Below are 15,251 nucleotides of genomic sequence, written 5' to 3'. Positions count from 1 at the left end.
CCGCCTCCACATCCTCCTCTGTGTCTTAAGCCTCCACTGCCCGGACAAGTCTCAGTGGCCCTTCCATGTGTGCAGGTCACGGCGGTGTCATGCTGTTCTTCACATGGTTTGCCTTGGCGAGAAGTCTTGGAAACAATGGCCGGTCAGGGCAATGAAGACATTTCCCTTAAATCTCACAGCCACATGAGCCCTGTGGGGGCTTGTTGGATTTGGTCCTTCGTACCCACACACTGGGGTCAGGGACACGCAAAGGTTGTTTTAAATTTCAAATAAAAAAATTTTGGCGCTGCTAGGCCTGGGTCTGTTAATTTCAAATTTTCTCATGGGTAGCACCCGCTATCCAAAATCTTTTTAAAAAATTTCTAAAATTGAGGTGTTTTGGGGGGGATTGTGAAGCCCTGGTGTGAACTCGTGCATCAGCCAACTCCAGGCTGTGTCATTCAGGCAATATATGGGTTGCTGATGCCGCTGTGGGGCCTGGGCCTGGTAATTTCTATTTCACCCGCTATCCAAAATCTTCGGTTTAAATTTCTTAATTAATCTTTTAATCTTAGGGATTGTGAAGGCCTAGTGCTGGCAACTCCGGGCTGTGCCATTCATCCACCATATGGTCTCCTCATGCTGCCAACAAATCCATGCTGTGTCATTCAGCCACTATATGGTGTCCTCATGCTTCAGCCTCATCCAAGCTGTGTCATTCAGCCACTCTATGGTGTCCTCATGCTGACATGTTCATGCTGTGTCATTCAGGCACTATATGGTGTCCTCATGCTGCCAACATGTCCATGCTGTGTCATTAAGCCAGTATATGGTCTCCTCATGCTGACAGCACCTCCATGCTGTGTCATTCAGCCACTATATGGTGTCCTCATGCTTCAGCTTCATCCAAGCTGTGTCATTCAGTCACTATGTGGTGTCCTCATGCTGCCAACACCTCCACACTGTGCCATTCAGCCACTATATGGTGTCCTCATGCTGCCAACACCTCCATGCTGTGTCATTCAGCCACTATATGGTGTCCTCATGCTTCAGCCTCATCCAAGCTGTGTCATTCAGCAACTATATGGTGTCCTCATGCTGCCAACATGTCCAGGCTGTGCCATTCATCCACTATATGGTCTCCTCATGCTGCCAACACCTCCATGCTGTGTAATTCAGCCACTATATGGTGTCCTCATGCTTCAGCCTCATCCAAGCTGTGTCATTCAGCAACTCTAATGTGTCCTCATGCTGACATGTCCATGCTGTGTCATTCAGCCACTATATGGTGTCCTCATGCTGCAAACATGTCCATGCTGTGTCATTAAGCCAGTATATGGTCTCCTCATGCTGACAACACCTCCATGCTGTGTTATTCAGCCACTATATGGTGTCCTCATGCTTCAGCTTCATCCAAGCTGTGTCATTCAGCCACTATATGGTGTCCTCATGCTGCCAACACCTCCATGCTGTGTCATTCAGCCACTATATAGTGTCCTCATGCTTCAGCCTCATCCAAGCTGTGTCATTCAGCCACTATATGGTGTCCTCATGCTGCCAACATGTCCATGCTGTGTCATTAAGCCACTATATGGTCTCCTCATGCTGACAACAACTCCATGCTGTGTCATTCTGCCACTATATGGTGTCCTCATGCTTCAGCTTCATCAAAGCTGTGTCATTCAGCCACTATATGGTGTCCTCATGCTGCCAACACCTCCATTCTGTGTCATTCAGCCACTATATGGTGTCCTCATGCTTCAGCCTCATCCAAGCTGTGTCATTCAGCCACTATATGGTGTCCTCAAGCTGCCAACAACTCCACACTGTGCCATTCAGCCACTATATGGTGTCCTCATGCTGCCAACACCTCCATTCTGTGTCCTTCAGCCACTATATGGTGTCCTCCTGCTTCAGCCTCATCCAATCTGTGTAATTCAGCCACTATATGGTGTCCTCATGCTGCCAACACCTCCACAGTGTGCCATTCAGCCACTATATGGTGTCCTCATGCTGCCAACACCTCCATTTTGTGTCAATGAGCCACTATATGGTGTCCTCATGCTTCAGCCTCATCCAAGCTGTGTCATTCAGCCACTATATGGTGTCCTCATGATGCCAACACCTCCACACTGTGCCATTCAGCCACTAACTGGTCTCCTCATGCTGCCAACACCTCCACACTGTCATTCAGTCACTATATGGTCTCCTGACACTGATGCCACCACCAGGCTCTGTCATTGTGCTGCTGTGCGGCAGTGATTCTAAAAGCGATGCCAGTAATCTGCATGTTATTCTGAATAACAGTATTATTTCACTAACTCAGCACACTCCATATGCGTTTTAGAACATAGCAAAGTGTTCTATATCCCTATAGAGGCTGTATGTAGGCTAGAAATAGCCTTTTTTAATATAGATTTGTAACGAAAAAATTGGGATCGAAACAAACTTTTCCGGAAAATTCGGCGAATCGGCCGAATCGAATTTTTTAAAAGTTCGCTCATCTCTAATTATCCGTAGTGTGCAAGGGTCCTAAGAGTTTATGCACACACAGCATTGCAGCTCTGTACAATTGCCAAGTAGCTGCTGAGGCCTTTCTACGATTTAAGTAGTTTTTTTGGATGCATTTGTCATTTAAAGCATCTCTTTATTTGTAGAAGTATCTTGTTATACCTGTATTATTACAAAACATAACATTTTCAGTTAAATGTATATATATATATATATATATATATATATATATATATATTGTAAATTTGAGTAGCCGTATTAATCCAGTGATGCAGATGCAAATCAAAAAAAAATTGCAGTATCTTGTAATACCTTTTTTATTGGACTAACATAATTTGGTAGAGACAAGCTTTTGGGATTCCTCCCTTTATCAAGTCCAAAGCAAATGACTTGGATTTGCTTTGGACATGATAAAGGGAGGAATCCCGAAAGCTTGATGGATAAAATGACAGAAGGCAACAATTTCCTGACCAAAATTATTCCTTGTGAATTCCTCAGTGTGAACATACCCTTACAGTAAAGAATCCCCATCGGTGCTGGTGTAGAAACCTTCTTTCCTCTAAACGTAGAGGATGCCCCCTTGTTATAGATACAGTCCTGGGTATAAATAGATCATGGGAGAGATCTCTGTACGGTCCCCCGATATATTTATACATAGTTATTAGGTCTCCCCTAAGCCTTCTTTTTTCTAAACGAAAGAACCCTAATTCTGATAATCTTTCTGGGTACTGTAGTCCTCCCATTCCTCGCATTACCCTGGTTGCCCGTCTTTGAACCCTCTCCAGCTCCACTATATCTTTCTTGTACACTGGTGCCCAGTACTGTACACAGTATTCTATGAGTGGTCTGATTAATGATTTGTACAGCGGTAGAATTATTTCCTTGTCGTGGGCATCTATGCCCCTATTAATTCACCCCATGATTTCTTTTCCTTGACAGCAGCTGTCCGACACTGGTAACTACAGCTAAATTTACTATTAACTAAGACTCCTAAATCCTTTTCCATGTCAGTTGTCCCAAGTGTTCTCCCATTTAATACATAACCCCAGCCTGGATTTTTCTTCCCCATGTGCATAACCTTACATTTAACAGAGTTGAACCTTATCTGCCACTTCCCAGTAGTAAGCGTAGTGTAGTGTTAGTGCAGTTTTAGCACATTTAGCTTAGTGTAGTGTTAGCACAGATTTAGCGTAGTTACCATAGCTTAGTGTTAGCGCAGCTTTAGCGTGGTTAGCGTAGCGTAGAGGCCATTGTGCTTTGCTACGTTAAAAGGGTATTCCAGGGGGATTTTTGTTTCTCTCTATATATATATCAACTGGCTCCAGAAAGTTAAACAGATTTGTAAATTACTTTTATAAAAAAAATCTTAATCCTTCCAATAATTATCAGCTGCTGAAGTTGAGTTGTTCTTTTCTGTCTGGCAACAGTACTCTCTGCTGACATCTCTGCTTGTCTCGGGAACTGCACAGAGTAGAAGAGGTTTGCTATGGGTATTTGCTTCTACTTTGGACAGTTCCCGAGACAGGTGTCATCAGAAAGCACTTAGAGAGAAAAGAACAACTCAACTTCAGCAGCTCATAAGTATTGAAAGGATTAAGATGTTTAATAGAAGTAAAATATTAATCTGTTTAACGTTCTTTAGCCAGTTGATATATGAAAAAAAGTTTTTTCCTGGATAACCCCTTAAACATAGAAGAGGCGAGTATGTCCTTGTATCCTTGTATACGTTAATGTAGCAGAGGCGAGTGTGCCCTGAGCTGCGCTAGTTAGTTCATTAGGGGTACAAAGCCATCTATATAGATGGCTGTATATGGTGATCAGAAGGCCACCTACCCACATCCGTTCCTGCTCTGTCACTAGACGTAGAGCAACACAGGAAGATTACAGAGCTGGGATGGGGGTGATAAGTTAAGCTTTCCAGGTGAACAACCCACAATAATTTACTAACCCATTTTTTTGTGTTTTTCTTCTCTTCTCGTTTCAGATACGTGAATGCGGAGGACTATGTATACTATGTGGACTATTTATATTCATAAAATGGTTAACGAGGGCTGTTTTTCCTAACAAAAATGTTTTAACTTGTGTGTTTTTTCTTACTTTACAGTCTTAGTAGTGGAAGTCGTCTTATAAATGGAGTCCATCACTAAGCCGGGCCTTAGCGTTAGCCCCAAAAACAGCTAGCACTAACCGCCAATTATTACCCTGGTACCCACTGCCGCAGGGGTACCGGGAATAGCTGATACCAACAGTCCCTGAGCGCAAAAATATGGCACTCTTGGGCCTAGGTGGTAACAGGCTGGCGTTATTTAGTCTGGGGAGGTCTGGTAACAATGTTCCTCGCCCACCCTGGTAATGTCAGGCTGTTGTGTGGTTGGTATGTGTCTGAAAATGAAAAGACGGGGAACCACACACACTAAATAAATAAAACAAAACGTGTGTGGTTCCCCATCTTTTCATTTTCAGCCAGATACCAATCAAACAGCAACAGCCTGACGTTACCAGGGTGGGGGAGGACCATTGTTACCAGACCTCCCCAGCCTAAATAACCCCACCTTGTTACCGCCTAGGCCCAAGAGCACCATATTTGGCGCTCTGGGCCTGTTGGTATCGGCTCTTCCCAGTACCCCTGTGGCAGTGGGTACAAGGGTAATAATTGGGGGTTAGTGCTAGTTGTTTTTGGGGCTAACGCTAACCCCGGCTTAGTAATGGACTCCATCTATAAGACTGCTTCCACTACTAAGCCTGTAGAGTAATAAAAAATAAACACACACACAAGTTAAAACATTGCCATTAGGAAAAACACTCCCCCACAGCCCTCCTTAACCATTTTATTAATACAAAACAAAATATAAAATGCAGGTCATCGTCGTAGCCACCGAATCCGAAGTAGTCCTCCGCATTCACATATCTGAAACGAGAAGAGAAGAAAAACACAATAAAATGGGTTCATTCATTTTTGGGGGTTCTTCCCCTGGAGAGCCTAACTTACCACCCCGTTCCAGCTCCGTCATCTTTTTGTGCTCTTCCACGTCTAGTGACGGAGCAGGAACGGAGGTGGGTAGGTGGCCTTCTGATCACCGCATACAGCCATCTATATAGATGGCTGTATACCCCTAATGAACTAACTTGCGCAGCTCAGGGCGCACTCCCCTCTGCATTAGGGTAGCATAGTGCAATTGCCTTTGCTACTTTAACGTACAAGAACGTACTCGCCTCTGCTATGTTAAGGTAGCAGAGCACAATTGCTTCTGCTACTTTAATGAAGCAGAGTGCAATTTCCTCTGCTACTTTTGCAAAACTACAACTCCCATCCTGCCTGGACAGCCTTTGGCTGTCTGGCCATGCTAGGGATTGTAGCCCTTTCACTGTATGACTAAGCTAAGCTACACCCCACTACACGCTCTAAACTACGCTTTATCTGCCTGTAAAACTAAGTTAGCTATACTACACCTGTGTAAAATTGTGCTTATACTACGCTACACTAACTACGCCACACCTGTGTAAAACTGTGCTAACAGTACGCTAACTACGCTACACATGTGTAAAACTACACTAACACTATGCCACTACGATAACTACACTACACCTGTGTAAAACTGCGCTAACATTACGCTATGCTAACTACGCTAAAACCACGCTAACACTACGCTATGCTAACTACATTAAAAACGGTGTGACACTACGATACGCTAAATATGCTAAAACTGTGCTAACATTACGCTAACTACGCTAAAACTGCACTAACACTATGCCATGCTAACCATGTTAAAACCGCGCTAACACTATGCTACACTAACTACGCTAGAACTGCGCTAACACTATGCTACGCTAACTATGCTAAAACTGCGCTAACACTACGCTACGCTAACTATGCTAAAACTGCGCTTATGCTACGCTAACTATGCTAAACTGCGCTAACACTAAGCTATGCTAACTATGCTAAAACTGCACTAACACTATGCCACGCTAACCATGTTAAAACTGCGCTAACACTATGCTACACTAACTACGCAAAAACTGTGCTAACACTATGCTACGCTAACTATGCTAAAACTGCGCTAACACTATGCTATGCTAACTATGCTAAAACTGTGCTTATGCTACGCTAACTATGCTAAACTGCGCTAACACTAAGCTATGCTAACTACGCAAGAACTGCGCTAACACTAAACTATGCTAACTACTCTAAAACTGTGCTAACACTACACTATGCTAACTAGGCTAAAACTACACTAACACTACGCTGTGCTAACTAGGCTAAAACTGCGCTAACACTACACTATACTAAATACCCTAAACTGCGCTAACAATACACTAAGCTAACTAGGCTAAAACTGCACTAACACTACGCTACGCTAACTACACTACACCTCTGTAAAACTACACTAACACTGCGCTAACACTACGCTACGCTAGCTATGCGAAAACTGCGCTAACACTATGATACACTAACTACGCTAAAACTGCTCTAACACTACGCTAAAACTGTGCTAACACTACGCTGCGCTAACTACTTTATACCTGTGTAAAACTACAACTCCCATCCTGCCTGGACAGCCTTTTGCTGTCTAAGAATGCTGGGAGTTGTGGTCCCTTCACTGTAAAATATGCAAAACTACAACTTCAAGCATGCCTGGGCATGCTGGGAGTTGTAGTCTCTTTACTTTAAAACCTATAACTTACCTCCTTTCACTTGCGGTCATGTATAGGACGTAAATGTACATCCTGGTGCCTTACGTACCAGGGCACCAGGACGTACATTTACGTCTTATGTCGTTAAGGGGTTAATGTTACTAGAACTTTAAGAAATACTAGAGCACTAGCGTAGCAGAGTGCAACTGCCTCTGCTACTTTAACGTACAAGAACGTACTCGCCTCTGCTATGTTAAGGTAGCAGAGCACAATTGCCTCTGCTACATTAACGTAGCAGAGTGCAATTTCCTCTGCTACTTTTGCAAAACTACAACTCCCATCCTGCCTGGACAGCCTTTGGCTGTCTGGGCATGCTAGGAGTTGTAGCCCTTTCACTGTATGACTAAGCTAAGCTACACCCCCACTACACTCTCTAAACTACGCTTTATCTGCCTGTAAAACTAAGTTAGCTATACTACACCTGTGTATAATTGTGCTTACACTATGCTACACTAACTAGGCCACACCTGTGTAAAACTGTGCTAACAGTACCCTAACTACGCTACACATGTGTAAAACTACACTAACACTATGCCACTACGATAACTACACTACACCTGTGTAAAACTGCGCTAACATTACGCTATGCTAACTACGCTAAAACCGCGCTAACACTACGCTACGCTAACTACATTAAAAACGTGGTAACACTACGCTACGCTAACTATGCTAAAACTGTGCTAACATTACACTAATTATGCTAAAACTGCGCTAACACTATGCCACGCTAACCATGTTAAAACCGCGCTAACACTATGCTACACTAACTACGCTAGAACTGCGCTAACACATGCTACGCTAACTATGCTAAAACTGCGCTAACACTACGCTACGCTAACTATGCTAAAACTGCGCTTATGCTACGCTAACTATGCTAAAACTGCGCTAACATTACGCTATGCTAACTACGCTAGAACTGCGCTAACACTACACTATGCTAACTACTGTAAAACTGTGCTAACACTACGCTAACTAGGCTAAAGCTGCACTAACACTACGCTATGCTAACTAGGCTAAAACTGCGCTAAAACTAACTAGGTAAACTAGCTAAGCTAACTAGGCTAAAACTGCACTAACACTACGCTACGCTAACTACACTACACCTCTGTAAAACTACACTAACGCTGCGCTGACTACTTTATACCTGTGTAAAACTACAACTCCCATCCTGCCTGGACAGCCTTTTGCTGTCTAAGAATGCTGGGAGTTGTGGTCCCTTCACTGTAAAATATGCAAAACTACAACTTCAAGCATGCCTGGGCATGCTGGGAGTTGTAGTCTCTTTACTTTAAAAGCTATATCCTACCTCCTTTCACTTGCAGTCACGTATAGGACGTAAATGTACATCCTGGTGCCTTACGTACCAGGGCACCAGGACGTACATTTACGTCTTATGTCGTTAAGGGGTTAATGTTACTAGAACTTTTAGAAATACTAGAGCACTAGGAATGTTTCTGTTCTCTCTCTATACAGATATGATATTGCTATCCTGTGGCTGGCCTCCAGTGCTTCCCTGAACAGTGCTGTGAAACTGGCTACACTGCCAGCAAGTGGAGCTACCCTGGCCCACAACTACAACTGTGTGGTAACTGGATGGGGAAGAACCAGAAGTAAGATCTCCCAGTAGAATATCTCAGACAGTCGGGCAGCTTTACTAAAACTGTCAAATACAAAAGGGTAGATTCTTGTATCGGGGAAAAGTTGGCCAGTTGCCCATATCATCATCAGGCAACATATACCCTATCCTTTAGATAGGGGATGAGTTGTCAGCACAGTAGTACCCCTTTAAACTAGACAGTTATAAGAATGCACCTTATTTTTGACAGGGGCTCAGGCTGTTTGATTAATTTAGTGCATGTTTAGGCAAGTTTGTCTAACTTTACCCCATCTATCGGCTAGCTTAATTTATGCCAGAATGTTCTGCCAAAATGTTGGTGCAATTATGGAGCACTGTGTGACATCTTAGGCCATGCTCCATTCTACAAGGCCACACTACTCTGCCAATGAGTCACGCACCCTTGTAAAGTGAAGCAGAAAAATTGTCTAAAATACACAGTAAAAGGTATGTATGCCAGTTTTTAGCTCTAAGCTACTGTACTGTTAAAATATTCTAAAGAGTACCTGTCATCAAACCATATTTTCTAAACTAACTCAGATTATATTCCCTACCTACTCCTAACACCCCTCCCGCCCTTAAAAAAAAAAAATTGCCGAGCTTTAATGAGCTCTTTTCCCCTTGCTCACATTGTGTGAGTTCCTGGCAGGAGAAAGTGGGCGTTGACCAGCAGGCACGACATCACTGAAACCTGCGAGAGCTGTGCCTCGCCATGGCCCACATGCACATCCTGAGTTTGGTCTTTTGCTTAGCCAGGAGACTAAACTAAACTGTTTGACTTGTGCAGGGAACAGAACAGAACCACCTAGTGGCCATTTTTTCAATCACATAAAAAAAAAAAAGGTTGAGAATTTTAAGTAAATAGCAAAGTGTCTTATAATTACATAAGGGACAATATATTAAAAGTTTAGTTTGGTGACAGGTACTCTTTAAAGGAAGTTTTTATCTGTACAGCTGTGGTGAAATAAGGGGTTCACCACATGGAAAAGTTTCTGAGTTGCCCATAGCAACCAATCAGATCGCTTCTTTCATTTTGCAGAGGCCTTGTGAAAAATGAAAGAAGCAATCTGATTGGTTGCTATAGGCAACTCAGCAGCGTTTCCAGTAAAGTTTAACCACAACACTGTAACACTCTGTCCCACCCTGGGACTCAAACCCGTGGTGGTCTCCCATCCTCAGTGCTGCCGAGACAGTCCTGCTTAGTTTACTGTTTTACATGCTGTGAGATTAATGAGAGTTAATGCACCAGCATAGTTCCCTATACGATTAAAGAAGGGAGGGCTCAATATTCGCGAATATGCACATATATTTTCGCATATGCGCAAAAAAAAGAATATAACGAATATGCAAATTTCGTGAATATATGACGAATATTTGTCCATATATTCGCAAAATATTGCGAATTCGAATATGGCCTATGCCGCTCATCACTAGTGAATATTCGCATATTCCTTCTTTTCACTTGTGGGCCAATGAGAATGATGCACATACACTTGTCAGAGGTTATCAACAACATCCCTAGCAACTAATAGTAAAGTTGCCCACCCCCTCACTGTTTTCTTCCTCGAATACGCGAATATGCAAATATACGATGAATATTCGTCTATATATTCGCAAAATATCGCGAATTCGAATATGGGCAATGCCGCTCATCACTATCGTCCTGTAACTTAATGGGGCATTCCGGGCAAAAACATCTTATCCCCTATCGAAAGGATAGGTGATAAGATGTCTGATCGCGGGGGGCCCGCCGCTGGGACCCCCTGCGATCTCCCTGCAGCAGCCTGCATTCTATGCGTAGCTGCATCTGAAGTTACGGAAACCTCCGGGCTTCCGAAGACGGGGACGTGTCTATAGGCGGGGGCGTTGCGGCGTCCATGGGTCCTTCTTTAAAGCATATAACGAAATGCTGTTAAAACAGCTCAAGCAAGATGGCAGCCCCCATTTAAATGTACAAAATTACAATAGGTAAATAGAAACATTTGAACAAATTATGCAAACGGAGCTTCTAATGTAGATGTGAACTAGCCCTAAGTTGTGATGCACATAATTATTGCTTACCTACTTGTGGCTAGACAGTAAGCAGCAATGCTGGCATGTGTACATTGAATCTTTCCCTATGGGGATCAGACATCTACATTTTCTAAAACAACAGTTCATTTTTCCAGTTCTTTCCAAGTAAGTTGTCTGCCTGCGGCTATCACTATTCTTTCATTTCAAAGCTTGTCAAAGCTAAGTGTTGTGCAATATAGACTAACAAGTGAATTTTATACAATGTCAGAAAATAACTGTCCCCTGTAATCATGAAATAGTTATGCTACAAATAAAGGCAAGGTGGTTGCAGATCCCAGTTATGTAGTATAACATACATAAAAAGAAAAAAAAAAAAAAACAGAAAAGCACCATAGACAATGCACACCCAAATATGCTTTTCTGATGTTTTCTTTTTATGTATTGTATTTTTGCATCTAATAGCACCCCAATTTACAGGTTGGATGAGCCCCCCATTCTCATGTATATGATGTAGCATAACATGGCAAGTATATGTATATATAGTCTCTGCCATATAATAAACCTACCTTTTGCAGCCGGTGGATCTCTTGCCTCTATTCTCCAGCAAGTCACTCTGCCTGTAGTTGCCCACTCAACCTGCTCTCTCAGTAACTGGTGGGGCAGCTCTGTCAAGACCTCCATGATTTGCGCTGGTGGAGATGGAGTCAAGTCTTCCTGCAATGTAAGTTATATCTTCTTACCTTTCACAGAATACAAAGTTAATGTCATTGTCACCCATAAATGTCAAATCTTTTCCTAATTCCAAGCATTAGATGAAATACATGAATTACATTGGATGCAACTTAGCTAATGGTTATTTATTCTGCTAAATACTATATATTGTCTTTTAGAGCAGATACTAGTATTATCAAATGGACTTTGTTCATTTTATTTTATCTGCATTTTAGGGTGATTCCGGAGGACCCCTCAACTGTGCAGTCAATGGGGTGTATCAGGTTCATGGTATTGTGAGCTTTGGATCCACTCTTGGATGCAACTACTACCAGAAACCATCTGTGTTTACCAAGGTCTCCTCTTACATCTCCTGGATTAACAGTGTAAGTGATGTATATTACCATTTCCAAGTTCTATATGACAGCTACATGCAGTAATTTTAAAATAATTCACATTACAAAAGTGACAATCCGAATTTATAAGGACTCTCATATGTTTGCTGCTCAGAAGTTGAATTGTGCAGTAGAGCAGAAAACTGCTCTTTTAGTTAAAGGGCTTTCCCAGGATTAGATAAAATATAGCTGCATTTTGCCATAAACAGAACCACCATTATTCTCGTTTTTGTGTCATTTCTATAGAAGGGAATGAAGATGAGTTGCAATATCTTGCACAATATCTGAGGTGTGGCGCTGTTTAAAAAAAATAAAAATAATAATAATGTGTGGTGATCCACAGGGTGTGAAGGTTAGGTGTGTGGGGCAGATGTTGTAGCCCAGGGGCAGATGATATTAACCCCTAAATGTTTGTGATGCCAGGGCGTGGTTTTCCCGGTAACCACCCAAACGGTAGCACCGCTATCCCTAAGTTAGGCAGGGTAATAATAGTCCAAGACCAAGTTAGGGTTAACAGTAGCTTTACTGAGTTAGACAGATGTAAATAGTCTTTACAGCTAGGCCAGGATCCCAGAGAGGTGGCCAGTAACACAGAAGGACCTCGCAGCTTGCTGGGACTTGTAGTGACTTTGACAAATTTAGGACAGCCACGCTATTATAGACTTGAATATAGACTTGACTGTAGGTAGTGACAGCAGACATAGATGACTTGACTTACTGGCATGTGGCTGTAGGTTAGACTTGAGGCCTCCAGATGTGCTGGGCACTAGCTCTGAGATGTCTGGTCTTTACTGTGCCTCAGAATCTCAGAATGGTGGAAGAGAGAGATTGCAATGGCTCCCCATCTTATGAAGTGGGGCTGAGCCAGAAGCCCGTAGGTCAAGCTGCAGGTCACCTGGTTACCCGGTGCTCTCTGGGTAACAAACCCATCATGTGAACACATTATCATATGACTAACTCAAAGGTCCTTAAAAGGTCCTTTATACATAACACTATACATAATATATATATTACTATGGGGGGGAGACACTGCGGGAGAGCCTCTAGGACACAGAGGGACTCAACCTGACAGGGCCTAAGTACTATAAGGGACTATATCCCGTACTGGGACATCACAAATGTTTTGTTTGCATGTTTTAATCCTGGATGAGGGTCCAGCTTTAGAAATCCATGTAATTCAGCTTCTAGGGAAAGCTGTTGCTGACCATTTAGCAGCCACAATGAAAATGTAGAGGAAAAATGTTAGTTGGTGTTTCCTCTAGCTCATATGGGGGGGGGGGGGGGGGATTTTCCGTGGAGCCTAATAGGGTATATGGAAAGGGGTTTTCTTCATGAGACAACCCCTTTAAACCACACAAAACATGGAAGAATTAGGCATAGGCAGCACAGTGACTTTTGGTTGCCTGCAGGTCACAGTAGACCAACAAGACCAAGGCCAACCTTCCACGCAAAAATAAAATTACGTTTTGTGATTGTTGCATGGTCACCAGTAGCCTCATTTTGCATTGTAAAACCCTAAGGTTGCATTGTGCTATTTTTATTGGGTTATCCAGGCTTTTAAAATATTATATTGATATGATATATATTGGTATGAAGAAGCCATGGCATTCATGTGAGTATCACAGGCTTTTCAATGTTTAAAAAATAATAGGCCATCAATTTTACAAGCCCAGATAACCCATTTATTGTAGCTCACAAAGACCATAGGTTTTTAATTTGTTCCCTCGTCATAAAAGAAAAAATAATTGCCTATGATAACCAGTCAGGCTGCTGTTTTCTGTCTTTGAAAAATTACATAAAAGATATTGTCACTTAAATATGCTCAGAGCTGCAAAAATAGATAGTTGATAGGAAGATAAAACAAATGATACCTGTCTGCTGATGGCTGTTTGTAAAGTTAGAAAACATGTATTTATAACTTAGCAAAGAGCGATCAACTAAGGGGTAATCATGTTTTATCAGCTTTCTTCCCATATCTGCAGCTCAGGTCGTGATATAGAACTGACAGATTCTCTTCAAACTCTATTATAGTTTTCAATATTTTTGGCATAACATAAATATCTGATATTGTAATAAATGTAAGACTTAAAGGGGTACTCCGCTGCTCAGCATTTGGAACAAACTGTTCAGAACGCTGGAGCTGGTGACGGGAGCTCGTGATGTCATAGCCCTTCCCATCATGACATCACGCCCCGTCATGAGGGGTTGTCACGATGCCGGCTGGCAGGTAGTGGATCCTCTGTGCCAGAGAGGGATGACGTGGACCGTGCTAGTGGACCGGTTCTAAGCCACTACTGGTTTTCACCAGAGCCCGCCGCAAAGCGGGATGGTCTTGCTGCGGCGGTAGTGACCAGGTCGTATCCACTAGCAACGGCTCACCTCTCTGGCTGCTGAAGATAGGCGAGGTACAAGGGAGTAGGCAGAAGCAAAGTCGGACGTAGCAGAAGGTCGGGGGCAGGCGGCAAGGTTCGTAGTCAGGGGAGATAGCAAAGTTCTGGTACACAGGGTATAAACACACAAAAACGCTTTCACTAGGCTCTAGGGCAACAAGATCCGGCAAGGAAGTGCAAGGGAGGAGACTAGATATAGCCAGGAAACAGATGGGAACCAATTAAGCTAATTGGGCCAGGCACCAATCATTGGTGCACTGGCCCTTTAAGTCTCAGGGAGCTGGCGCGCGCGCGCCCTAGAGAGCGGAGCCGCGCGCGCCAGCACATGACCGCAGGAGACGGGAACGGGTAAGTGACCTGGGATGCGATTCGCGAGCGGGCGCGTCCCGCTGTGCGGATCGCATCCCCAACGGCCATGACAGGGCAGCGCTCCCGGTCAGCGCTGACCGGGGAGCTGCAGGGAGAAAGGCGCCGTGAGCGCTCCGGGGAGGAGCGGGGACCCGGAGCGCTAGGCGTAACAGTACCCCCCCCCTTAGGTCTCCCCTTCTCTTTATCGGGTAACTGCCTCCCCTGGGATGAGGACACCGGGAAAGGATGGAGGGATTCCTCAACGGCAGGCAGAACCGCAGGAGTAGGAATGGGGAGAGAGGGCAGAGGGCGAGACCTGGCACGGGGCAGTGTGACACCAGGACGAGGGCCATGAGGGGACACAGAAGCTTGCCTGGGAGGGGGGGAGGGGCATTTCCTGTGGCAGGCAGAGTCCTTAATGACCTTAGGGGGACCGGATACAGGAGGAACCACAGAGTTACGGCAAGGGATACTGGGAACCGGTTTTAGACAGTTCTTGGCACAAGAGGACCCCCAACTCTTGATCTCCCCAGTGGACCAATCCAGGGTTGGGGAATGAAGTTGAAGCCAGGGAAGTCCAAGGAGAATTTCCGAGGT

General features: G+C 43.8%; 1 protein-coding gene and 1 long non-coding RNA gene across 3 annotated transcripts in view; one reads left to right on the top strand and one right to left on the bottom strand.

The window, feature by feature from the left end:
* Positions 1 to 15,251, bottom strand: part of LOC130358826 (uncharacterized) — a 115,442-nt gene that overhangs the window by 75,304 nt on the left and 24,887 nt on the right. The window contains exon 2 of the long non-coding RNA XR_008889657.1: positions 11,377 to 11,524. This is a non-coding gene — a long non-coding RNA (uncharacterized LOC130358826). The remainder of the gene's footprint in view (positions 1 to 11,376; positions 11,525 to 15,251) is intronic.
* Positions 1 to 15,251, top strand: part of LOC130358822 (chymotrypsin-like elastase family member 1) — a 36,511-nt gene that overhangs the window by 18,945 nt on the left and 2,315 nt on the right. For both annotated transcript variants that reach the window (XM_056562671.1, XM_056562672.1), the window contains 3 exons: positions 8,656 to 8,792; positions 11,386 to 11,531; positions 11,758 to 11,907. In XM_056562671.1, coding sequence (XP_056418646.1) covers positions 8,656 to 8,792; positions 11,386 to 11,531; positions 11,758 to 11,907 — 433 coding nt within the window. The remainder of the gene's footprint in view (positions 1 to 8,655; positions 8,793 to 11,385; positions 11,532 to 11,757; positions 11,908 to 15,251) is intronic.

Source organism: Hyla sarda, chromosome 2 (assembly GCF_029499605.1).
Source record: "Hyla sarda isolate aHylSar1 chromosome 2, aHylSar1.hap1, whole genome shotgun sequence".
Lineage (NCBI taxonomy): Eukaryota > Metazoa > Chordata > Amphibia > Anura > Hylidae > Hyla > Hyla sarda.
Note: the sequence above shows the minus strand (reverse complement) of the source record. Positions and strands in the feature narration are given on the sequence as shown.